This window comes from Pneumocystis murina (assembly GCF_000349005.2).
Source record: "Pneumocystis murina B123 chromosome Unknown supercont1.2, whole genome shotgun sequence".
Lineage (NCBI taxonomy): Eukaryota > Fungi > Ascomycota > Pneumocystomycetes > Pneumocystales > Pneumocystaceae > Pneumocystis > Pneumocystis murina.
In genome coordinates this window covers 150,913-174,102 of record NW_017802360.1, presented here as the reverse complement: position 1 = coordinate 174,102, position 23,190 = coordinate 150,913, and the positions used below count along the sequence as shown (strand labels likewise).

Here is a 23,190-nt window from a genome sequence, read left to right as displayed (position 1 = left end):
TTAGCTTGTTTTTTCGTTATGATTCGTTTTTTGATCTTAAAATAATCTTTCGTTGGGTGTTGTCTAGGCAACTCAGCCTCTCGTATACTATATAATAAAATTAACTAAAGATCTTTTAAAGGTATTTTATTTAACTTTTTTTTTATTTATTATTATTTTTTGATTTATCTTGTTTTACTTCAAAATATTATAAAAAATGTATATTTATTTATTATAAAAATGTTTTTTTTTTAATTTAGATTAAAGAAATCTTAGTTTAGAGGGTAATTACCCCTTATAAGTACGTGTTTATAAAAAGAGTCGATAAGCTAAAATACTTAAAAAAAGTTTTTAGAATTTAAATATTGGAAATGGAGTGCATATATGCGGCATATATGCTGTTTAAAGGGATTGGAAAGTGTTTATAAGTTTTGTTTTTTATTTAAGAGTATTCATTGTCTTGGATTTGGAAATTTAATTACTGTAAAAGGATTAAATAAGGTAGGAATGGTGATAGAAACCAGCAGTGATGAATTGGACGAATCATTTGTATTGGTATGTTTGGATTATGATATTAATTTGAGTTAAGGTATTGATATTATGTTTATAGAAACGTAAATATTCGGTTGCTGCAAAAAATAATAAAAATAAGGGATTTGAAACGACATGGAGTTTTAAGAATGATATTTCATCGGACAAAGGAATTGATAAGATTGTTGTTGAAAAACGCTCGTATTTGAAGGGTGAGGATGCATTTAATAGTAGAAATATGGATATATCAGAAAAATCGGGATTAGTTGTGAATTCAGATACAAAAACAGCTTCTGAAATTTATCAGAAGGTAATATTTTTCGTTTAAAGTGCAAGTGTTTAAGAATAGTTTTAGCTTTCGCAATTGGAACATATCTTAAAACGTCCTGATACTTATATAGGAAGTGTTGAATCTACGCTTCAACAAATCTGGGTTTATGATAATAATACTAATTCTATGAAATATGCGTAAAGATTTTCGAATTTTTTGTATTAAAAATTTATATTTTTAATAGTCAAGTTTCTATTGTACCTGGTTTATATAAGATATTTGATGAAATTCTTGTTAATGCTGCTGATAATAAGATACGAGATCCTAATATGGATACTATAAAGGTCGAATTTAGCAGAGAAAAAGGTGTTATATCTATTTATAACAATGGTCGTGGAATACCAATACAAATTCATGATGTAGGTTATTTTGGTATAATGACGATCTCTTATTATTTTTAAGAAAGAAAAAATATGGATTCCTGAACTTATTTTTGGTCATCTTTTGACATCTAGTAATTATGATGATGAACAAAAAAAGGTAACTGGAGGTCGTAATGGGTACGGAGCTAAGCTGTGTAATATATTTTCAACTGAGTTTATTGTTGAACCTGCCGATAAGACAACGAAAAAAACGTATAAACAGGTTTTTTCTAACAATATGACTAAAAAGAATGATCCTATTATTAAGGAAAATAAAAAGGATGAAGAATATACAAGAATTACTTTTAAGCCTGATCTTGAAAAATTTGGAATGAATGAAATAGATTCAGACCTTGAGTCTGTTTTTAAAAGGCGTGTTTATGATTTAGCAGGTTGCCTTAAAAATGTAAAGGTGTTTCTTAATGGAGAGAGAATTAAGATTAAATCATTTAAACAGTATATAGAAATGTATCTCAATTCTAATGGTTCTGAGGATAATACAAAGCCATTGATTATTCATGATATTGTAAATGATAGATGGGAGGTTGCTTTTACTGTTAGTGATGGTCAGTTTAATCAGGTTAGTTTTGTTAATAGTATAGCAACTACTCGTGGAGGAACTCATGTTAATTATATTGTTGATCAAATTGTTTCTAAATTGATTGAGGCTGTAAAAAAGAAAAATAAAAGTGCTCCTATTAAGCCATTTCAGATTAAAAACCATATTTGGATTTTTATTAATTGTCTTATTGAGAATCCTGCTTTTGATTCACAAACGAAGGAAACATTAACATTAAAGCAAAGCTCATTTGGTTCAAAATGTCTTCTTAATGATGATTTTATTAAAAAGGTATTAAAAACATCTATTATGGAAAGCATTTTAGATACTGCTCAAAAAAAGGCTGACCAATTAATGAAAAAAACTGATGGATCAAAAAAAATACGAATTATTGGTCTACCCAAACTGGAAGATGCTAATAAAGCAGGAACTAAAGAGGGCCATAAATGTACACTTATTTTAACTGAAGGTGATTCTGCTAAATCTTTAGCCATGTCTGGTATTGGTGTAGTTGGTCGTGATTATTTTGGTGTTTATCCACTTAGAGGAAAATTATTAAATGTTCGTGAAGCATCGCATGAACAGATTACTAAAAATGCTGAAATTAATGCTATAAAACAAATTATGGGTCTTCAACATAAAAAAGTATACACGTCTACTTCCGATTTACGTTATGGGCATTTAATGATCATGACGGATCAAGATCATGATGGGAGTCATATTAAGGGTTTAATTATTAATTATTTGGAAAGTTCGTTTCCATCTTTGTTAGAAATACCTGGGTTTTTGATTGAATTTATTACACCAATTGTAAAAGCGACAAAAGGCTCTCAGGAAAAGACATTTTTCACTATTCCTGAATATGAATATTGGAAAGAATCAACGGATAATGCTAAAGGGTGGAAAATAAAGTATTACAAAGGCTTGGGGACTAGTTATGGTAACGATGTTAAGAAATATTTTTCAGATCTAGATACACATTTAAAAGAGTTTCATTCTATTCAAGAGGGAGATAAAGAGTTGATCGATATGGCTTTCTCGAAAAAGAAGGCTGATGAACGAAAAGAATGGTTGAGACATTTTAAGCCAGGAACTTATATGGATCATACCTTAGATAAAATACCAATATCTGATTTTATCAATAAAGAACTTATCTTATTCAGTATGGCAGATAATATTCGATCAATTCCTTCTGTAGTAGATGGTTTAAAGCCTGGACAAAGAAAAGTTATATATGGATGTTTTAAAAGGAAATTGAAGAGTGAAATTAAGGTTGCTCAATTATCCGGTTATATTTCGGAGCATACTGCATATCATCATGGAGAACAGAGTCTTACACAAACAATAATAGGATTGGCTCAAACATTTGTTGGAAGTAATAATATTAATCTTATGAAACCTAATGGACAGTTTGGTACTCGTTTGCAGGGAGGAAAGGATGCTGCATCCCCTCGTTATATTTTTACTGAGTTGTCTCCATTAACACGAAAAATATTTATAGAATCAGATGATGCTTTATTGGATTATCTTAATGATGATGGTCAATCTATAGAGCCTGTTTGGTATGTTCCTATAATACCGCTAATTCTTGTAAATGGAAGCGAGGGAATTGGAACAGGATGGAGTTCCTATATACCCAATTTTAATCCTATCGATTTAGTTGATAATATTCGTAGAATGATGAATGGAGAAGAACTACGGCCAATGCACCCGTGGTATCGTGGATTTAATGGGATTATTGAGAAGCATGGTGATAAGTATAAAATATCTGGTTGTATACGTCAAATTGATGATACGACGGTTGAAATTACGGAACTTCCTATAAGGCTTTGGACTCAGGATATGAAAGAATTTTTAGAATCGTCTATTGTAGGATCAGACAAGATACAGCCTTTTATAAAGGTATTTTTAAGGATTTATATTGGGATTGTTTTGATATTTTCAGGATTATTCGGAATATCATACAGATACTGTAGTTCATTTTGTCATAAAGTTAACTGAGAAAGGGATGGCTGAATCTTTGTCTCAGGGTCTTGAAGAGAAATTTAAATTGACAAAGATTCAAAATATGACAAATATGGTTGCTTTTGATGCTTCAGGACGTATAAAAAAATATGATTCTGTAGAGGAAATTCTTTTGGAATTTTATACTATTCGTTTGCAGTTTTATCAAAGGAGAAAGGTATTGACATTGAAAAAACAAATATATTGATTTAATATTTTAAATAGGAGTATCTTGTGAATGAATTAGAAAAACAATATAATAAATTGTCGAATCAATTGCGATTTGTTCAAATGGTTATAAATAAAGAGCAAGAGTTTTTAAATAAAAAGCGTAAAGATCTTCTTGAGGATTTAAAGTTGAAGGGTTTTACTCCTTTTCCAAAAAACAGGCAAAATTTTGTTGATAATACTGTTGAAACTACTCTTGATACGATAGAAAATGATGATGATATTTCTGGTTATGATTATTTATTAGGCATGCCTTTATGGTCTTTAACTGCAGAAAAAGTAGAGAAATTACTTAAAGATAAATTAGATAAAGAAAATGAACTAGAATCTCTTTTAAAACTAACTGCTAAAGATTTGTGGAATAAAGATTTAGATATTTTTGTTGAAGAATGGAAGGAAAGTCTGACGCATGATGAAAATCTCAGTTCCAAGGTTACAAATTTAAAAAAAAATAGAGGATCTCAAAAATTAGGAATGGCTGTACAAAAATCATCAGGAAAAAAAGCTGCGAATATTCATACCTTATCTAATATTGATAATAAAAAAATTGTAAAGAAAAATTCGGTTTCTGTCAAGCAAACGATATTGCCATTTACTGCAATAAATATAAAAGAAACAGAATCTGACCCTTCAAAAACATCTAGACATTTTAGCACTAAATCTACTGTATCTGAATCTGTGATTGCTATGAAAAATGATAGCGCTGATATACAAACACATGAGACTACTGGAAAAAGGCCTCGGACAAGTGTTATTGTGCCTTCGTTAAAAGGGAATTTATTGGATGATAGTGATACTGATTATATGGATGATTTGGTAAAAAAGTATACTTTGAATCTTCCGGGTAGTAAGGGTATTGCTTCATATATAAAGCCTGTATCTTCTAGTCCCAAAAAAATGAGAATTATACCATCTACAAAATCCAAAGCTCGAATTAAAATGCCTACACTCTTAGATTCAAGTCCTGAATCTGCTATATTTTCAGAAAAACCTGCTGTAAAGGTGCATAAAAAGTCAAAAAAGAATATAACTAAAAATTTTGATTCAAATGATTCATCGGAAGCTGACATAGTAATTAAAAATGAAATAATGCAACGTCCAAGGCGTCAAGTGGCTGCTTCTGCTCGTGAGCGTGTCGTGGCTATTGCTGATTTGGAAGGGGATGTTGAAACGTCAGATAAATCATCTTCAAGTGAGTTTAATGATTTATCTTCATAATCGAATATTTATAAATATTAATGATCCAATTTGAATTATAAATTGAAAAATGTTATATTTTCGATCTATATATATTTTTATTTTCTATACTGATTCATATTTTGTCGATTATACATCTATATCTTTTTTTTTGAAAGGCTTTTATTTGGCTTAATGGTTATATAGGATACGCCATTTAAAATGCAGCAATATATTATTTTATTCTTTTTGAGAAGGATTTCTGAATTTTATTTGATTTTTAATCTTGAAGGGTGATGTAATAAACAATTATATTAATAGAAATTATTTTCAGGTGTCTAAACGAGATCTATGAAACGGTTTTTAGCTGGTTAGTTTTTGTTAAATATTTTTTCCTATTAATTTGATATTTTTCTCTCTTATTTTAGGTATTATCATTATTGATAATGTTTTTGATAGTGAAAAGTATATTCGATTTATTCCACGAAGTTTATTATATCAAGTTTTTAGATTATGATTTTTGATTTTACGCAACTGGAATAGAAAATATTTGATATGGGAATTATTTTTATTAAATAAATAAGTTCGTGTTAGGTAATGATGGGTTATATTATTCATAATTTAGAATATGATATTTAGTTGTTTTAAATTGTGGTTGAGAATTTTTAAGGTTTTGTGAATTATTTCTAATTATATACTATAAGACTCTATAGTAATTTTGATAATATTTCAAATATATTATTTATTAAAGAGAATTGAAAAAGCACTTAAACGATTCTTAATATAAGTTAAATAGTTAGAATTAGTAATCTTATAAGCGAATAGTAGTAATTCTCTTTAAGCTCTTATTATAATGGATATTCGAATAATGAATTATTTGTTTTCTTTTATGAGTTAGTAATAAAAAATAATTTATTTTTTTTGAAATCTAGTAATAGTAATATGAATTTGTTTAAATTCATCTTATATGTATTTTTATTAAATATTCTATACAATTCCTTTGTTTTTTATTAAAGCTTTATTTTTTTATATTAAAAGACTTGTTCTATTGAACATCATTATGCTCCGGTTTATTCTTGTTCAAAACCGACAAGGTAAATCTCTTTTGAATTGATTAAATAGATAATTTATACTTAAAACAATAGGAAAAACAAGGCTTTCGAAGTGGTATGTTCCATGTGATGTATGTTTTATATATAGCTTTTTTTTTCTAAATTTTTATTTTGTATTTCTTAGGATCAAGAAAAAAATAAAATTAAAGGAGAAATTCATCGTCTTATTGTTTTTAGAGATCAGAGACGTCAATCTAACTTCGTAGATGTATGAATTATTTTTGTTTTATATAATATTTTGTGTTAAAGCTCGAATATAGTTTGATAATTATAAAATTATTTATCGAAGATATGCAGGACTTTTTTTCTCTGTATGTGTAGATTTAGATGATAATGAACTGGCTTATCTTGAGGCAATTCATCTGTTTGTCGAAGTTATTGATAGTTTTTTTGGAAATGTTTGTGAACTAGATTTAATTTTTAATTTTTATAAGGTATTTAATGGATATATAATATTTTGTTATTATCTAATTTCTATTTCAGGTTTACGCTATTTTGGATGAGGTTTTTTTGGCTGGTGAACTTGAAGAAACAAGTAAAAGTGCTATTTTTATGCGTTTGGATGATTTGAGTCTTTTAGACTAGTTTTTAGGGGAAAATACAGGAAATGTCGAATAAATGTGATGATACATGTGATGACATTCATATGATTTTTTAGTATTTTTTATTTTATACCTCATTTTATCATTTAATGTTTTTATAATTATTTTATGATTTTAATTAGACTTCTAGATATAAATTTAAGAAATTAATAATGTAATTATAAGGCTATACAGAATAATGTATTTTTTATGAAATTGATGATTTTAAAAGAAGTCTGTTTTTATTAGTTGGATCTAGCTTCGATAGAATCTTTTAAATGTCTCAAGACGTTCTGCTGAATAAATTGAAGATTCAGATAAAACTATGTGTAAGATATTAGTGGCATTGTCTTTCATTTTTTAGAATGCTGACGTTTTTAGATAAATCGACTTCGTTTGGTACAGCAAAAGATGGCAGCTGTTCATAAACAACAACAAAAAGAATTGGTTGTTCTATTAGAAAAAAATAAAATTGAAAATGCAATGATAAAAGCTGAGAATATTATTAGGTTTTTTTTTATTTAACTTTTTTTGATCTTTTTTCTTAATTTTTAATAGAGAAGATATTAAAAGAGAATTATTGGGAATTTTGGAATTGTAATTTTATTGAAATATTTTTATAACACTACTTACTTAAGAAGATATTGTGATGTTTTACTTTCACGTTGTTGCTTTTTAAAAAGAGGGTCTATTTTTTAATTTAATATGAAAACAATTGATTTTTATAGTCATTGTCATGAACAAATTCATCAGGCTGTTTCTACATTAATATATTCCATGCCCAGATGTGAAATAAAAGAATTTAATAAGGTAGAAAAGTATTTTTTTGTCTATTTTATTTAATTATAAAATAGATGAATGAAATTTTTAGATTATATTTTGGAAAAGAATTTATACAAGATTCAATAGAAAATAAGCATAATATAGTAGATCCTAAGGTTTGAATTAGATTAAATTTATTTAAAATAAATGTTTGAAGGTTGTTGAAAAATTGCGTTATGATGCATTAAATAATGATCTCGTTGAAAATTATCTTCAAAAAATTATGCATCTTTATAATATTGGTCAAAACGACAAATTAAATACTTTTAATATATTGGATAGTGCTGCCTTTTGCAATGAAGGATTTGAGGAATTAAAGAAAAGTCAAGATTCTAATCCTACATCTACAATTCATTCTTTGCCTGTTTCTGATGACTCGGAATCTCATTCAAAATCATCAATATATCTGCATAATTGTAATAAGGTTATCTTATATTTATTGGTCTTGATAGAATATTAAAATTTTATAGGATACGTCTAATAATATTTCAAATATGGATCAACTCTGGGCAAGATTTGAAAGACTTAAACAGAATTAATTGATACTAAAAGTTTATGTTTAGATAAAAAATACGGAGATTATTTAAATTGCTTTTATATTTATAGAATATGTATTTATGACATTTTAGCATTTACGTTTTTGTCTATTTTTTCAGTTAAATACCTCCAACTTTTATTTATTCCTCCAGTTAATATTCCTTTAAGACTTTGTGAAATACTAGGCCAACGTACTGTTGTTTCAATCGCCTTCGTTATTTCATTGTGAAAATGTGCGTCTTTTACTATCATTTCTTCAAAAGAATTATCATGATTTTCATGTAATTTATTTTTATGACTTATTTCTTTATATTTTGGTTTTTGATTATAGGCATAATATAAACGATCTTTGAATTTTTTAGGAAGTTGTTGAATCATATTTGCTCTTGAAGTAGGATTAAAATCTTGAACGAGGATTTTATTTGTTGTTCCAATTTGTTCTTTAGAAATAACCTGAATATTTGGTAACTTATTTATTAAAGGAAAATATAGTTGATGAAAATCCCATATTTGCGTATTTACAATGGCTTCTGTTTTGTACGGATTTTCTGCAAATTCCATTCTTAGGTCCCCTAATTTTATTGATTAAAATTCTAAAAATATGATATAAAATTTTTTACCTGTATATGAAAATTTAGAAATTGTAGAATATAGTTCATATTCTGAAAATTTTTCAGGAAGTAATAGCATTGCTAGTCTTAAAGCAGCAATTAAGTTTATGTTGTACGCAATTCTGACACGAGGCTCATCTCTAAGTATTTTTATCTAGAAAAAATAAGTTTTTAGATATAAAAATTTTGAAATATACGGGTTTATGCATTCTACCAGAAAGATATAGTGTATTCCATTCTGTAAGCTCTTTGCAAAGATCGTCAATTGTGATTACTCCATATTTTATTATCTTTGAAAATTAGAGATTTGTGTATTAATATAGGAAAATACCATGTCATTGATTTCAATATATGGATTATAATATACATTTGCTCCGATATTTTCTTGCAAATAACTTATAAAATAGCTTCCAAAATGCTTTAAAAATGAATAATGATCTCTATTATATAATAGATTTAGAGAATGCCAATGCTGTGCATGAGATACTCCAAAAATAAAATCGATCATTGGTTTTTTCTATTTTATAATTTAGTTTTTTTTTATTATAGTCGTCATTTTTACATCATTCCTTTTCTTCTTAAAGATCCCACTTCCATATGCAAATGAGAAACGTATAGGAGCTTTAAATTTCCATAGTACGGTTTTAAGTGTTTCTTTGAATTTTTCTCCATTTGAAAAATATTGATAGAGTTCTGTCTCTTTAGATATTTGATCTAATTCTTTATCGATAGTTTTAAAAAAATCTTTTTTAGAATCCTTTTCATTAATAATGTCTTTTTTCTCTACTGTTGTATAGGTTTCTTTATATAAATTTTGGTGATTTGAAAATCTTCTTATTTGCCATGATAATTTATTGTATCTTTCAAGAGAAAATTCTCTTCTATAAAAATGCAATAGCTTTATATATTTAGTTATTAATTATATTGAATACAAAAGTACCTTTTTATAAACCATATTTTTATATCTCATTATGAATTGATGTATTATGTTTATTAGAATATTTTTTTCATGCTTTAAATTTTATAAATTATTGAACCTTCTAATAATTCATATGTTTATCTTTCAAAATCTTGATTATTTTAATAAAATAATAAGATATTTTTTATAAATAGTTTAAAATACTGGAAAAAATATGAATTATTGATCTATTATTTAATAGGTCTATTTTTTGTGTACATGTCAACGATTGTTAAATAAACGTCATAGATAAGAAATTAGATAATTTGATAGAAAAAGTGCTTGAAAATCTTTATTATTTGTAGTTTTTATGGAAGTATATGCTTCAAGACTTGCATCTTTTCAGTTATCTTCAAGAAAAAAGTTAAAATGGCCTCATATTCGTCCTACACCAAAAGATGTAATAATTTGATGTTTTGGAGAATAAACTAATTGTTTATAGCTTGCAGAAGCAGGATTTTACTATGATCCATCATCATCATCACATGACAATGTTGTATGTTTTCTTTGCAAAAAGGCTTTGGATGGTTGGAATGCAAATGATAATCCTGTTAAAGAACATATTGAGCATTCTCGACAATGTGGTTGGGCAATTCTTAAATACATTAAGCTCTGTGATAAAGAGAGGAATTTTTTTTCTGAAAAGGAGTTGCAAGATGCTCGAGAAGCTACTTTTGGTCATTGGTGGCCTCATGAACAAAAGAGGGGATGGTTTTCAAAAGTTAAAAAGGTTAATATTGTAGAAAGTCAATTTTATTTTTTTTTGATTTTTTTAGATGTCTAATGCTGGGTTTTATTATAGTCCTACACTTGATTCTAATGATATGGTAAGTTGTATATATTGTGGTCTTGGTCTCGATGGTTGGGAGCCAAAAGATGATCCAATGTATTTATATATATATATCTTTCTGAGATTTTAATATTTTAAGGGAAGAGCATAAGAAGAGGGCTCCTTCTTGCTTTTTTTTTCATCAATCAACAACTACTCGATTAAAAGTTTCAGAGTTTAAAGCTTCTTCTGACAAAGTGAAGCAAAATCTTGATGTTCAAAACGATGATTCCTTAGATGGTGATGATTCTATTCTTATTTCAAAATCTAAGACGAATTCTTCTAAAACAAAAAGGCGATCCATCGTTAAAAGATCTTCTAAAAAATCTAAAGATAATAATGTGCAGCCACGGTTGAAAAAACCTCTTTCGGTTTCTCATAAAGATGATTATGATTCTTCTCATGAGGCTTTTTTACTTTCAGCTATTGATGATAAGTTGGTTTTGGATAAATCAAATTTAATTGAAGAAAAAAATGATGAAAATAACTCTAATAATATTGATAATTTTTGTTCTTATAAAGAGACATGTTCGAGCTTTTCACATACGAATAGTCCTTTTGGTAATTCTGAATTTCCGTTTGCTGGGAAGGAAATTATAAAAACTTCCAAACTAAAAAATACAAGACAGTCTCAACAAATTAAGAAAGAGAATGATTTAAATAAATTGTCATTTGATAATAAACATAAATATAATACGAATATTAATACTAATGCTACTAAAATCCAAAAAAATGCAAGTATTATAGAAAATAATAAACAAAATGATCTTTCTATGAGATCGAATAAACGTTTAACTAGATTAGGTGTTAAAAATGATATCTTTGAAAGTTATGATTCCGAAGGATCACAAAATGGGTGTATTCTTGCTAAAACGACCTCAAATAAGTTTCATAGAAAAACTAGTTTTGTAAAAAGCGCTAAATCAGGGGAAAAAATGTCTTTAAGAGGTATGAAATTAAGTTATGATAATGAGGAAAAACTGGTATCAGAATCAGAAAATCAGAAAATTAAAAAAAGCTTTTTACGTCCTAGAAAATTATCTAGAGTCAATACACAAACAGATGAACTAGAAGATCAAATAATATCTACAAAAGATTCTGATATTAAAAAAAAAACTAGACTAAATCGGAAAACAAATGAGATTGTTAATTTTAAAGAATTGAAAAATGCTTCTAAATTAACTTCAAAATTATCTGAAGTTATTCCTTTACAGTCTGTAAATAAAGGAAACAATTATGAAGAAAATGGAGATTCTTTTAACCGAAATGAAATATTTAATAATTTTGTTGTGAAGGACAGTTTTGATGATTCATTACAACAAAAATCTAAAAGAATATTTGATTTTGATATTCTTGAAAGTGAAACAAAAAAGGCTAAAGATATTTCTATATCAGAGATATTTAATAATAATACTGATAAAAAAACATGCAATTGGATTCCAATAGATGTTGAAGCTCTTGTTTTTAACTCTTCAAGTGATATTTTAGCTAATTCTCATGAACTTACTGTTGCAGAGTTAGATATGACAATAGAGGAGTGGATGAAATCTATAATTCAAAAACAAGTTGAAAAGTTAGAAATAGAATGCCAAAGAATGATTTCTATTCTAAAAAAAGAAGGGGAAAGAGCAAAACAAGCTATTTTGAGCATTCAGGAATTATAATTAATCTATTTATATTGTTTTGATATCATTTTTGTATATATAATTATAAAATATATTATAAACATTAGCCTTTTATATGGTATATTTGATATTTATAATTCTTTAGTAATAGGAACTAGTAAAAAAATTAGTTTTAAAAAACATGTGTTAGTTTATAGCGAAAATATATTTAGCAATTTTTGAAAATATTTAGCATACATAAATAGTTAAATTGAAGATAAAATATCTGAATATAATATATAGTATTCAGATTTTAGTGTTGCATTTACAATTCTTTAGAAATTCCTATAAAATTCAATTATGTTGTAATAGGAACATTAGTATCATGCTTTTCAATTCCTTCAGTTAATATTTCTTGTGTAGTAGAAATATCAGAAACAGGTGTTTTAGGCAACACAGTTGATTTTACTTTTTTAACTTTAAGATTTAACAATATTTTATTTTTCATAAATCCATTTTTGAATTTATTCATATCATTATTTATTTTTGTGCTCAATTTTATAAAATCGGAAGATAATTTCTTTGCCATTTTTTCTGTGTATTTACCAGCATGTTTCTTTAAAGCACATGAATATTTTCTAGAAATTATGAAAATAGATTTGAAATATTTATCAATGGTTTTTTGATATTTAATATAAAATAATGGAACTGTAAATGCAAGTAATACACCTAAAAAAATTGGTTTATATTCAGAAAAATTGTGAAAATAGAACCTAAAAGAAGCGTATGAATAAAAGATAAAAATTGCACAAGAACAAATGATATCCAAGAAACAATAAATGCCTAAAAGTCAAATATAGAAGAAAAGAAAAAGGGAAATACAATAGCAGTGTGCTTAATTTTTCTGGCAAATAAAAGCTCTTGGATTCCGTATAGTGCAAAATTAATTATATCACATGTCTTGTCAATGAAGTTGTTAAGTGATTTTCGTGAAATTGAATAAAAAGAGGTTGGTGCAAATTGGCTACAAAAAAAAATAAGTATTTCTCATATTTTTTAAATAAATGTAAAAAACCTAATAAATCCGCTATGCTGCTTAAAAAGAGAACGACCTGTAATCTCAATAACTGTTGAACTTGCAAAAACAATCCAGGCTGTACGGAGAATTAAGCGAGGAATATCGACTGTATTTGAAAGTAGTAATAATAGTGTTACTCCACCTAGAACAGATCCAGAAGTACGTGGGTATTTCCATGTAAAAAGATCAGAAACTAAAATGATAAATATTTCGCATTTATAGAAAATGATATTAGATGCTTACAGAATAGATAGTATTTTGATAAAGATTGCGGATCATATGTGTTAGAAGTATTTTTTTTAGATAAGAAACATGTATCAGATGATTCCTTATCCACTATATTATTAGTCATAATTACGTTTTATATTAAATAAAAAACAAAAATAAAAACTTACAATCGAGTTTTAAGTTTTTATCTGATGTCATAGCTTATAGAAATACTATTTTCTTATTTTTCTTTAGATTTTTTTTTCGATATTGGTTTAGCTTTGAAAATGGCTATAATTATTATAATTTAAATTAAAGAAAAATATATGAATTTTTTTATTATTATTATTATTTAAATATTTTAAAATATTTTGTAATTTTTTTTATTAATTTTAAAGAATATATACTTATTTTTAAGAGTGAAATTATAGAAAAATTATAGATTAATAAATTGAAATGAATTTTTTAAAAAGTTTTTCTCTTGCATATATAGTTTGTATATATTCGTTTTTCCTGTTTTTTTGTCATATTGGTAAATCTTTTTTATTAAATAAAGGCTAGTATTTTATATACTGATATACTATTGACTCAAGTAATGAAAAAAGTTTTGATAAAAAGAATTATATATATGTTTAATATATTAATAATGAATTATTTAATATTTTTGATTTTATTTTTAAAATATTGTTCATGAATTCAGTTATTTTAAAAAAGAAAAAAAAGGTATTTATATTGTTAAAAATGGTACAATATATATAGATATTTTTATGTTTGTATTTATTTTCTATATTTAGTTTTTATCATTATTTAATGTTGCATTTTCGGCTATATTTTTTGTTTTGTTTGCTCTATTTTGTTTACGTTTTTGTCGTCGTGCCCTGTTTTTAGCTGTTTTTTCTTGATCTTTTTTTATTATGGCCTCTCTTGCCATATTGAATTCACGTTCATTTATTTCATGCCTTGTTTCTTCTTCCAATATTTTCATTCGTTCATATTCTCTTCGTCTAGATACTTTATAAATATGAAATTCGCCCGAACTAGCGCCTGCACTTGATCCTGAATTTATTAATTATAGAATGTCTTTAAAAAGTTAGATATTAACCTTGAACATTATTTACAATATCTGGAGGTGGTGGAAGTGGTGGTTTAAGTGGTGCCGACAAGTCAATTTCTCGATCTGGCCTACGCATTAATTTTTCTAACTCTCGTGCTTGAATAGATGACAAATGATTTCTTTTTCTTTTCCGTTTTTCTTGTATTTCTATATTAAGATTTTCAGGCATGGATTATTTGAAAGTATTTTATGATCTTAGGTCTTAAAAATATATATATGTTGAAATTTTGAGATATGATAAAAAATGTTTTATAAAAAAAAATAAATAAATAATATTAAATGAAATATATATATGTATCTAGTTTGAATAATTTATGTCTATAAAAAATATTTTTGATATTTATCTATGAGTTATACTATAGATAGTGATATATTAACTAAATCCAGTTTATTTTAGAATTAAATGAAACAGACGTGGCCGATAAAACAATAAAATATTTAGTATTTAGTAGCAATGTCATCGTTTTTTTTTTGATTTATTAATACATGTTAAATATATATGTTATTATAAAGTTATTGCAATTTTAAAAAAAAATATATATCTACCTTGTTGATATTGCTTAATATTTTTTAATTTTTTACTTATGTTATTTTTGTTTTTTTATTAAATGAATATATATACTATGCATAGAAATTAATAGAAATTTAATGGTAATTTTATATTAAAAATTTAATCAAGTTATATTGAAATTCAAAGTTTGTTTTAAGTTTTAAGAAAATTCTAAAGATTTCTTTTTGGAATAGGAAGATTAAATCAAATTAGTTGATTCATTGCATTTTACTAATGAAATATTGAATGTTTTGGATGATAACACAAAATGAACGATTGTTTATATTGAATCGTTCCATAAATGAGTATTTTAATGAATGGTATCTTTGAATCTTAAAAATACATATGTTGTATGAATAATATCGTAAAGATTATTTTTTAAAAGAATAAATATTGTGTAATATGCATTTTTAGAGAGAGAATTAAGAAATTAACGAAGTTATAAAATGTGGTAAATGTGTCCTTGTGCTGAAACAGTTAAGATATTGATAAATAATTATTTTTCTAGTCCTTGTAGCTTGCTTTTAAGAAATTTTTGTATAGAAGATGATTAGTTTATTTCATTATATTAGATGTCATTAGGATTGTCTTTAGATTATTAGTATTATAAAGATAACCTTCCTGTATATATATCAGATAGATTTTCTGTTTATTTTGATATTAAATAATATTATGTATACATTTATGAAGTATGTGATTTATTTCTTCCAGATTTTAATTAAGCTTGTATATTATAATTTGGAAACATAGGAATATTTTTATTAATATATTTATTATTTGATTTTGTTATTGTAAATTTATTAGATAATTTTTATTATTTGTTATATAGGTATTTATAAAGATAATTTTAAAATAAAACCGATTTTTGAAATAGTTAAATTTTTATTGTTTTTTGTTTTTATAATTTTGCTTATATTTTAAGAAATATTATTTAAATCTAATCTGTTCATATATTTTTATCTATTTATTATCAGTAAATTTTATTAAATTATTTAAAATTAGATATTTTTGAAAGTTATTCAAACATATCCGTAATACAAAAAAGTAGACATGATAATATATGAAAATATAGTTATAAGAATTTACGTTTAAAGAATTAATAAAATATGATTATTAATGTTAGTATAAATATTAATAATGTTTTTATTATATTACTATCGATTTATAACTGATTTGTTATTAGTCTTATTTCATAATGTAATGTTTTATATTTTATGAATTTTATTTAATTAAAATAATAATTAGTATTTATAAATTCTAAATGTTTTTGATTTTAAATAAATCATTGTTTATAGTTTTCTTTTTTTAAGTTTCTTGATAAATTTAATTTGTATTTTTAGTGTTATTGGATTCTTAAAACTGTATGTTTTGATTTTAGATTTACATACTCATAAAATTTTTTAAGAATTCTTATTAATTTTTTACTAAAATGTTTTTATGGCTATTAGATGCTATAATAATTGATCTATGGATATTATATCTTTTTAAACGAAATTAACGATATTTACACTTTTGTATTATAGTTTTAATATAATGATATATGGTACAATTCTTTTTAAATTAATTCATTTTTCGGATTTTACATTATAGTTAGGATTTTCCTGTGTATTTCTAATGAATGATTAAGTATAATATATTTTTATTTAATATTAAAATAGTTTTTGAAAATTCTAAAAAATTTTTAAATTATGAAATAATTGTATGTATTATTAAATGATAGTTTTAAACCAAGATCGTATGTTTTTTTCATAGAATAATATATTGGTTAGATATTTTTGAAATAATTTAATGTTTGCGATATTGTATATATATATATTTAAAACGAAAGTTGATTTTGATAAAATGTCGCATGCATCTATTGAAGAATCAAATAAAAATTCCGATAATGATGATGAATTTACTGATGATGATTTTATTTTAGAAGAAGGTGATAGTGAATATGATTCAAAGTCAAGTAACTCTGAATCCGATTCCTGTTATGATTCAGGTGATAAAAAAGTTATTGATTCTTTAAAGAGAAAAAAAGGAAATAATGATGATTTTTCTTGTAAAAACTATAACGGTGTTAAAACTAGAAGTCAAAGAAATCGGTAAGTTCATTATTATATTTTTTTTTATTTTTATTTAATCTTTATTTTAGAAATGAAAAAGTTTTTATATCTACACCTAAGTCTTCTCAAATTGACGTAAATGTTATATGGAATAGTATGAATGACAAGAAACCTTCAAATGAGGCTGATTATAGGCCCTATAATTCTTCTGAAGAGAAAGTAAAAATATCTAGAATATACGAATTTGCTGGAAAGGTTGAAACGTATGCTTTTTGTTTTATTATAGGAATGATTTTTAATATTATATTAGAGAAGAGAAGTTTGTTCCGAAGGATTCTTTAGAAGCTAAAGTGCATTTTTCTAGTCTAAATGATTCCAAGATAACTCAATTTCCTTTAAGGAAGCCAACGAAACGATTGTCTTCTTTAGAAATTTCAAATAATAAGCCAGTGAAATTGAACACATTAGAAAAGTCTAGACTTGACTGGGCAAAATTTGTAGACAAAGAAGGAATATCTGAGGAATTAAAAAATGCATCTAAAGACGGTTATATGGATAAACAATTGTTTCTTCAAGTAGCTGAGGAAAGAATGATTAAAAACATTAAGGAAAGCATGAAAAAATGATTTGTTTAAATGATTATTTATAATATATTTTTGAATGGGTTTTTAAAATATTGTATTTATTGATATAGCATTTGTTATTTAATCTTTACAAATAATATTTCAATTTTTTTAATTTTAATATTTCGATTTTTTTCTTATTTTTTAAAATTACAATTTTGATTAAACATTAATGACTAACTTTATTTTATAATATTATTTTATTAATAAAAAAAACGTTTGTTTTATATGGGATTTATTGGCTATTCTATGTTAAGTTTAGTAAATTTGATTCTAATATAAATTTTAAGTTTAGATAGCATTATTCATTAATAGCTAAATAAATAATTTGTTATTAAACAAAATTTTTTGTATAGTATCATAATTTATAATTTATATTAGCATTTTGATATTTTTTTAGTACAAAAATAATAAAATATTTAGTATAATATGTATTTGAATAAAATATATATTTTTTATTTAACGTTATTTTGAATTTTTAATTTCGATTTTTTGATTTCCAAGTTTATAATTATAGATTAAATTTGAATTTTTAATATTAAATTTTTATTTATTTTCTCTGGAATTGACTTATAGCTATTTAAAAAAAAAGCGAAAACTTTAAAAAATATATACTCTTGTTTTTTAATATTAACATATTTGTTTTTAATCTTTAAAAGAATTTTTAGATGTTATTTAAAATTAATAATTAAAAAATATTAGAATTATTTTTTTTAGTATAGGTAATTATAGGTTTTTATTATTTTACGTCAATTGATGGGTATTTTTCTTTTTTTTTTCATGTGTAAATAGTGTTTTTGACTTTTAATTAACTTTTCGGGTTTAATTTTGGTACTTTTTTAACAAAAATTGAAAATTTAAGTAATGACAACTTTGCCTATTCAAAAAGGATATGATGCTTCTGATATTTCTAAATTATATCCTTCTGAGCTTTCATTGCATTATGTTCAAGTAATATTTCGTCATGGTTTAAGGTATTTTTTTCTTAGAATTATATTGTTGATAGAACTAGGTGAAAGAACACCAATTTTTTCAAAGCTTAAATTTCCTGGAATTCCAAGCAATTGGAATCTATGTAATTCTGCGAATTTTTTTCGTTCTGCTATTAAAATGAGTTCTGGAACTTCTGATGATCATCAAAATTGGGATTATTTAAATTATAAGAGGAAACTTGAGGTAATGAATGAAGATTCGAAATTTAGAAGGCTTGAAGATGATAGTGTTTGGTATATATGTATTTATATTTATATTTATATGGTTAATTTTTCTAGTATGGAGGGTGAATTAACAGATATTGGTCGAGAATCTACTTTAAATCTAGGGAAAAGGTTGCGGAAATTATATGTTGATCAATTGTCTTTTCTCCCAAGAGTTATTTCTAAATCATCTCAAATTTATATACGAACCTCAGATATACCACGAGCTTTGGAATCTGCTCAGCATGTGTTTTCCGGGCTATATCCCTCTAAATTTAGAGAATCATCCTTTGAGGCCGAATTTGGTTTAAGGGAGCTTCATGATGAAAACATTTTTCCTAATGATGATCAATGCAAGTGAGTTTTTGTGTTTTTTAATGATACTATTAATAGAAAAAGGCGATTACGTATGTTGCTTGAAGAATTTAGAAGTTTAGCTTCTAAAACTTGGGATCCAATATTAGCTTCTAGAACTTCTAAAAAAGTATTGAAGTATATCCCTGATAAAATTTCAATAAAAGGCCGTGTTCAAGTATTTGAATTGTTTGATTTAATATGTACTGCTATAGGAAATGGAATTAAAATTCCTGATGAATTATACGATGAGGAATTAAGAAAAGATCTTGAATTAGCATCTATTAGTGAGTGGTTTGATGGTTATCGTGGTATTTTGTCTTTATAATAAATTGTTAAATGTTGATATATTTTTAGATAATCTTGAGGTTAGAAAGCTTGGAATTGGACCATTTTTAGGCGAATTGAAAGATATTTTTGTAGAGAGTAAAAAACATATGAATAATGAAAGGAGGAAAATTTCTTTATATGGAGCACATGATACTACATTAGGTTCGATTTTACAGTCGTTGGAATGCTTTGACCGTAGGTTATTAATAATATTAAAATTATATTTTATAGTAATATTTTGATTAAGATGGCCTTCGTATGCATCACATATTGCATTCGAATTGTTTAGAAAACCTTCAACATCATATTTTCGGTCATTTTTTCAAAAAGATGAATGGTATATACGTTTGCGCTATAATGATACACCATTAGTTATTCCAGAGTGCAAAAAAAAGGGTAATCATTTAAATGGTAATGAAAGTTTCTGTACTTTTGAGGCATTTCAGGATATAGTATTAAAAATGGTTCCAAAAAATTTGAATAAAGAATGTTCTATATAGCCATAAGATTTTTATTAATACGTTTAAAAATTCTTCTTGTTAATATCAAATAGTATAACTTTTTATAGTTAAATTGTTTTAGTTTGTCTTCAATAAAATTCGTGAAATATTATTTTAAAAAATATGGATTTTTTGGATTATTAAAAAATGTTTTAGTTTTTTTCATTATAATTTATAATTTATTTATTGTTTTAATAAAAATAATAAATTTGCGCTTTTTAACGATTAATATTGTTTTAAAATTATATATATCCATTTATTGTATTTTTAATTTTATATTAAGGATATTTAAATGTTGATTCTTAATATCCTCTATATTAGAAAATAATGATATATGGAATAATGTTTTTTAGTATTTTTTAGAAAATATTTTCATAATTTTAAAAGATTGTAAGCTTATTTGAATATTTTATATATCATATATTAAGTATTTAGATAAAACATACAGATAAATATTATAAATTAAGGTTCTTCAAATTGTTTTGTTTCGAATTTTAATTGTAATTTAATATTTTTTTGAAATTTCGTTTAATAAATAATATAATGGAAAAGTAAACAGTTTTTTATAATTTTCTGTCATGTTGAATTAAAAGGTTTTGTCCGTGTCGATTTTTATTATTTTTTATATTGTTAAAATAAAATGTTTATTTATTTATCTATATTTTCTTTAAAGTTAAAATGGTTTAAATATAATGTTATAATTCTTGTTTTCATTTGTTATTGTTAATGTTTGTTTAGTTTAAAAACTATTTAAGGTATATAATTTTAATTAAAAAGTAATTTTTAGGATTTTAGATTTCGAAAAGTAAATTAAATTTTAATCAAAAATTCTGCATTAGTGGATTAAAATTTAGATCAATTATTATATTTTACTAGACATAAGTTTCTTTTAGATAAGGAATATATTAATATTTTGTGAAGATATTTATATAGAACACGTGTAGAAAAAAAACAAAATACAATATATTTATTATTTAGGTGTGACTTTTTAATTTGGATAATGATGTTTTAGAATTAAAAGTTTTATTTTTTTGTGTTATTATTAGAAATGGATTTCACTTCATTTTTTGTTTTAAATGGAAAAGTAGGTGTTGTTCCTTCTTTATCAGGATCTTATTTAGCTTCTCTTGTTTATCCTTCGCGATTGATTATACGTTCTACTACATCTCTTTCTATTAAACGTGTTATAAATCTTGATCCTGAGTTTTGTCAAAGAATTTTATTCTTGAAATGGTGTTATATTGAAGGAAGTGACAAGATTCTTGTCGCTGATGATAAAAATGCGAAGGCATGGATTATGGAAGATGAGAAATGGGAACTTAATATTTCTGATGGTTATGGTATCAAAAATATCCAGTGGAGTCAAAATGGATCAGAAATATTGGTATGGACGGATTTTATGTTGAAGCTTACTGTATGGTCGCTTTCAAAAGATAGTGGATCTACTATACATTATCCTAAATTTTTTAGTAAAGGTGTCTTTATATTAGATTTTGAAGGCTTAGGATTTACTTATGTTTGTTTAGGATATGATTATCGTCCTACATCAACCCATTTTGTTCTTATTACTCGGCCTGCATCCCATGATTTTATTAGTATTTTTGATTACAGTTTTAATCCGTGGAGGCTTTTCAAAAAGTGGTGTTTACCTACTATGGATGCTCAAGGTTGTAGTTGGTCCCAAGATGGAAAATGGCTGGCTGTTTGGGAATCGCCTATGGAATATAAAATACTTTTATATACACCTAATGGCTATCTTTTACAACAGTATTCTGCATATGATATTGGTCTTGGTATAAAGACTGTTCAATGGAATCCACCTACAGGGAAATTTATTGCTGTTGGTTCGTTCGATGGAAAAGTACGATTTCTTGACAGTTTTACATCTAATTCTGTTATTGAGATAACGCATGCAGCTACTATAAAATTTGATGGCGTTACTGTGTGGAGGGAAATTATGTCATCTATGTTAATTCCAAAGTGTATGTATTTTATACTTGATACTAAACATGTTTTTGATTAATTTTTAGATGAGATTGTGCCTCAACCTGTTTCTCTTCCTTTTGTACGACCAAATATGGAAGATCCCTCATCATTTCTTGGTGTTGGGATATTGTCATTTAATAGGGATGGTACTTTAGTTGCAACTCGAAATGACAATATGCCTACAATATTATGGATATGGTCTTTATCTGATCTTACACCCATTGCTATTTTGATTTATTGTAATCCTATAAAAGTTGTTAAATGGTGCCCTTTTAATCCGTTTCTATTGAGTCTTGTTTGTTCTGGTGAATCAAAAATTAGTAATTGTGTTTATTTATGGAATTATCAATGGGATGAACCTAGAGCATTTTCGATACCAAAATATGATTTTAATGTGAGATGGCTACGTTGGTTGGAGAAGCCACAAAATATAGATAATCTAGAACGAACAGGTATTGTTATAGGTGACAAAGAAGAATTTGTTATTGGATATATTATAGATGATAATGTTAAAAATATTATTAATTAGAAAAATGAGCATGGATTCATATAAAAGTTAGATGATAATGTTGATTATAAAATTAACATTATGAAAAATTATTTTGGTTAATGTAATTTCAAGAGCAGAATAAATAGTGAGATTAATATATTGAGTTGAAAGATAATTATATTAAACGTACTAATTATGCACTTTTTTTCTTTATTTTATCTAATTCTTGGTTATATTTTTATTTTTAAAATGGCTAAGTAGGTACATATTTTTATTTGGTGTTGATGAGGACTTTACTAATAGTTTTATTAAGATTCTTGTATAGCATGTAGTGTTAATTATATTATTGTGTTAACTCGTTTGTTTTGTATATATTCTATAAATAAAATGAAAAATTGTTGTATATTTCTACATTTTATTATATTATGTGATGTTCTGTAACATATATTAATATTTATTTATAATGTTTTATTAGCTGTTTTATTTA

General features: G+C 25.1%; 11 protein-coding genes across 11 annotated transcripts; 8 read left to right on the top strand and 3 right to left on the bottom strand.

Annotated features, from left to right (window-relative positions):
• The first annotated feature begins 327 nt into the window (after positions 1-327).
• Positions 328-5,219, top strand: PNEG_00635 (hypothetical protein). The gene is made up of 7 exons (XM_007874344.1): positions 328-534; positions 590-820; positions 866-978; positions 1,026-1,200; positions 1,244-3,664; positions 3,708-3,944; positions 3,992-5,219. The coding sequence occupies exons 1-7, from the start codon at positions 364-366 to the stop codon at positions 5,210-5,212; spliced, it is 4,569 nt and encodes a 1,522-aa protein (XP_007872535.1). The 5' UTR covers positions 328-363; the 3' UTR covers positions 5,213-5,219.
• Positions 5,220-6,230: 1,011 nt separating this feature from the next.
• PNEG_00634 (AP-2 complex subunit sigma) lies at positions 6,231-6,867 on the top strand (the record flags this gene model as incomplete). Its single annotated transcript, XM_007874343.1, has 5 exons — positions 6,231-6,264; positions 6,316-6,353; positions 6,407-6,490; positions 6,543-6,716; positions 6,766-6,867. 5 exons carry the CDS (start codon positions 6,231-6,233, stop codon positions 6,865-6,867), a joined length of 432 nt encoding a protein of 143 aa, XP_007872534.1.
• Positions 6,868-7,141: 274 nt separating this feature from the next.
• PNEG_00633 (hypothetical protein) lies at positions 7,142-8,224 on the top strand (the record flags this gene model as incomplete). The annotated part of the gene is made up of 8 exons (XM_007874342.1): positions 7,142-7,192; positions 7,245-7,372; positions 7,422-7,460; positions 7,505-7,549; positions 7,592-7,673; positions 7,718-7,801; positions 7,843-8,109; positions 8,156-8,224. 8 exons carry the CDS (start codon positions 7,142-7,144, stop codon positions 8,222-8,224), a joined length of 765 nt encoding a protein of 254 aa, XP_007872533.1.
• Positions 8,225-8,300: 76 nt separating this feature from the next.
• Positions 8,301-9,913, bottom strand: PNEG_00632 (hypothetical protein; the record flags this gene model as incomplete). The annotated part of the gene is made up of 6 exons (XM_007874341.1): positions 9,774-9,913; positions 9,396-9,731; positions 9,165-9,350; positions 9,031-9,123; positions 8,843-8,987; positions 8,301-8,794 (listed from the first exon to the last, which is right to left on the bottom strand). Exons 1-6 carry the CDS (start codon positions 9,801-9,803, stop codon positions 8,301-8,303), a joined length of 1,284 nt encoding a protein of 427 aa, XP_007872532.1. The 5' UTR covers positions 9,804-9,913.
• Positions 9,914-10,043: 130 nt separating this feature from the next.
• PNEG_00631 (hypothetical protein) lies at positions 10,044-12,284 on the top strand (the record flags this gene model as incomplete). The annotated part of the gene is made up of 4 exons (XM_007874339.1): positions 10,044-10,191; positions 10,234-10,521; positions 10,568-10,677; positions 10,721-12,284. The coding sequence occupies exons 1-4, from the start codon at positions 10,102-10,104 to the stop codon at positions 12,282-12,284; spliced, it is 2,052 nt and encodes a 683-aa protein (XP_007872530.1). The 5' UTR covers positions 10,044-10,101.
• Positions 12,285-12,582: 298 nt separating this feature from the next.
• On the bottom strand, positions 12,583-13,769 carry PNEG_00630 (hypothetical protein; the record flags this gene model as incomplete). The annotated part of the gene is made up of 6 exons (XM_007874338.1): positions 13,698-13,769; positions 13,546-13,638; positions 13,300-13,495; positions 13,107-13,248; positions 12,998-13,067; positions 12,583-12,953 (listed from the first exon to the last, which is right to left on the bottom strand). Exons 1-6 carry the CDS (start codon positions 13,726-13,728, stop codon positions 12,583-12,585), a joined length of 903 nt encoding a protein of 300 aa, XP_007872529.1. The 5' UTR covers positions 13,729-13,769.
• Positions 13,770-14,239: 470 nt separating this feature from the next.
• Positions 14,240-14,803, bottom strand: PNEG_00629 (hypothetical protein). Its single transcript, XM_007874337.1, has 2 exons — positions 14,612-14,803; positions 14,240-14,565 (listed from the first exon to the last, which is right to left on the bottom strand). The coding sequence occupies exons 1-2, from the start codon at positions 14,790-14,792 to the stop codon at positions 14,300-14,302; spliced, it is 447 nt and encodes a 148-aa protein (XP_007872528.1). The 5' UTR covers positions 14,793-14,803; the 3' UTR covers positions 14,240-14,299.
• A 916-nt stretch (positions 14,804-15,719) lies between these two features.
• On the top strand, positions 15,720-16,637 carry PNEG_04258 (hypothetical protein; the record flags this gene model as incomplete). Its single annotated transcript, XM_019757781.1, is given in 9 exon segments — positions 15,720-15,726; positions 16,003-16,046; positions 16,096-16,146; positions 16,189-16,204; positions 16,253-16,259; positions 16,297-16,312; positions 16,469-16,503; positions 16,514-16,534; positions 16,622-16,637. The coding sequence occupies 9 exon segments, from the start codon at positions 15,720-15,722 to the stop codon at positions 16,635-16,637; spliced, it is 213 nt and encodes a 70-aa protein (XP_019613404.1).
• A 324-nt stretch (positions 16,638-16,961) lies between these two features.
• Positions 16,962-17,884, top strand: PNEG_00628 (hypothetical protein; the record flags this gene model as incomplete). Its single annotated transcript, XM_007874336.1, has 3 exons — positions 16,962-17,263; positions 17,314-17,487; positions 17,535-17,884. 3 exons carry the CDS (start codon positions 16,962-16,964, stop codon positions 17,848-17,850), a joined length of 792 nt encoding a protein of 263 aa, XP_007872527.1. The 3' UTR covers positions 17,851-17,884.
• An 827-nt stretch (positions 17,885-18,711) lies between these two features.
• PNEG_00627 (hypothetical protein) lies at positions 18,712-20,227 on the top strand (the record flags this gene model as incomplete). Its single annotated transcript, XM_007874335.1, has 6 exons — positions 18,712-18,814; positions 18,860-19,073; positions 19,119-19,400; positions 19,443-19,708; positions 19,755-19,926; positions 19,975-20,227. The coding sequence occupies 6 exons, from the start codon at positions 18,712-18,714 to the stop codon at positions 20,225-20,227; spliced, it is 1,290 nt and encodes a 429-aa protein (XP_007872526.1).
• A 945-nt stretch (positions 20,228-21,172) lies between these two features.
• Positions 21,173-22,836, top strand: PNEG_00626 (hypothetical protein). Its single transcript, XM_007874334.1, has 3 exons — positions 21,173-21,702; positions 21,754-22,209; positions 22,258-22,836. The coding sequence occupies exons 1-3, from the start codon at positions 21,276-21,278 to the stop codon at positions 22,740-22,742; spliced, it is 1,368 nt and encodes a 455-aa protein (XP_007872525.1). The 5' UTR covers positions 21,173-21,275; the 3' UTR covers positions 22,743-22,836.
• The last annotated feature ends 354 nt before the right edge of the window (positions 22,837-23,190 follow it).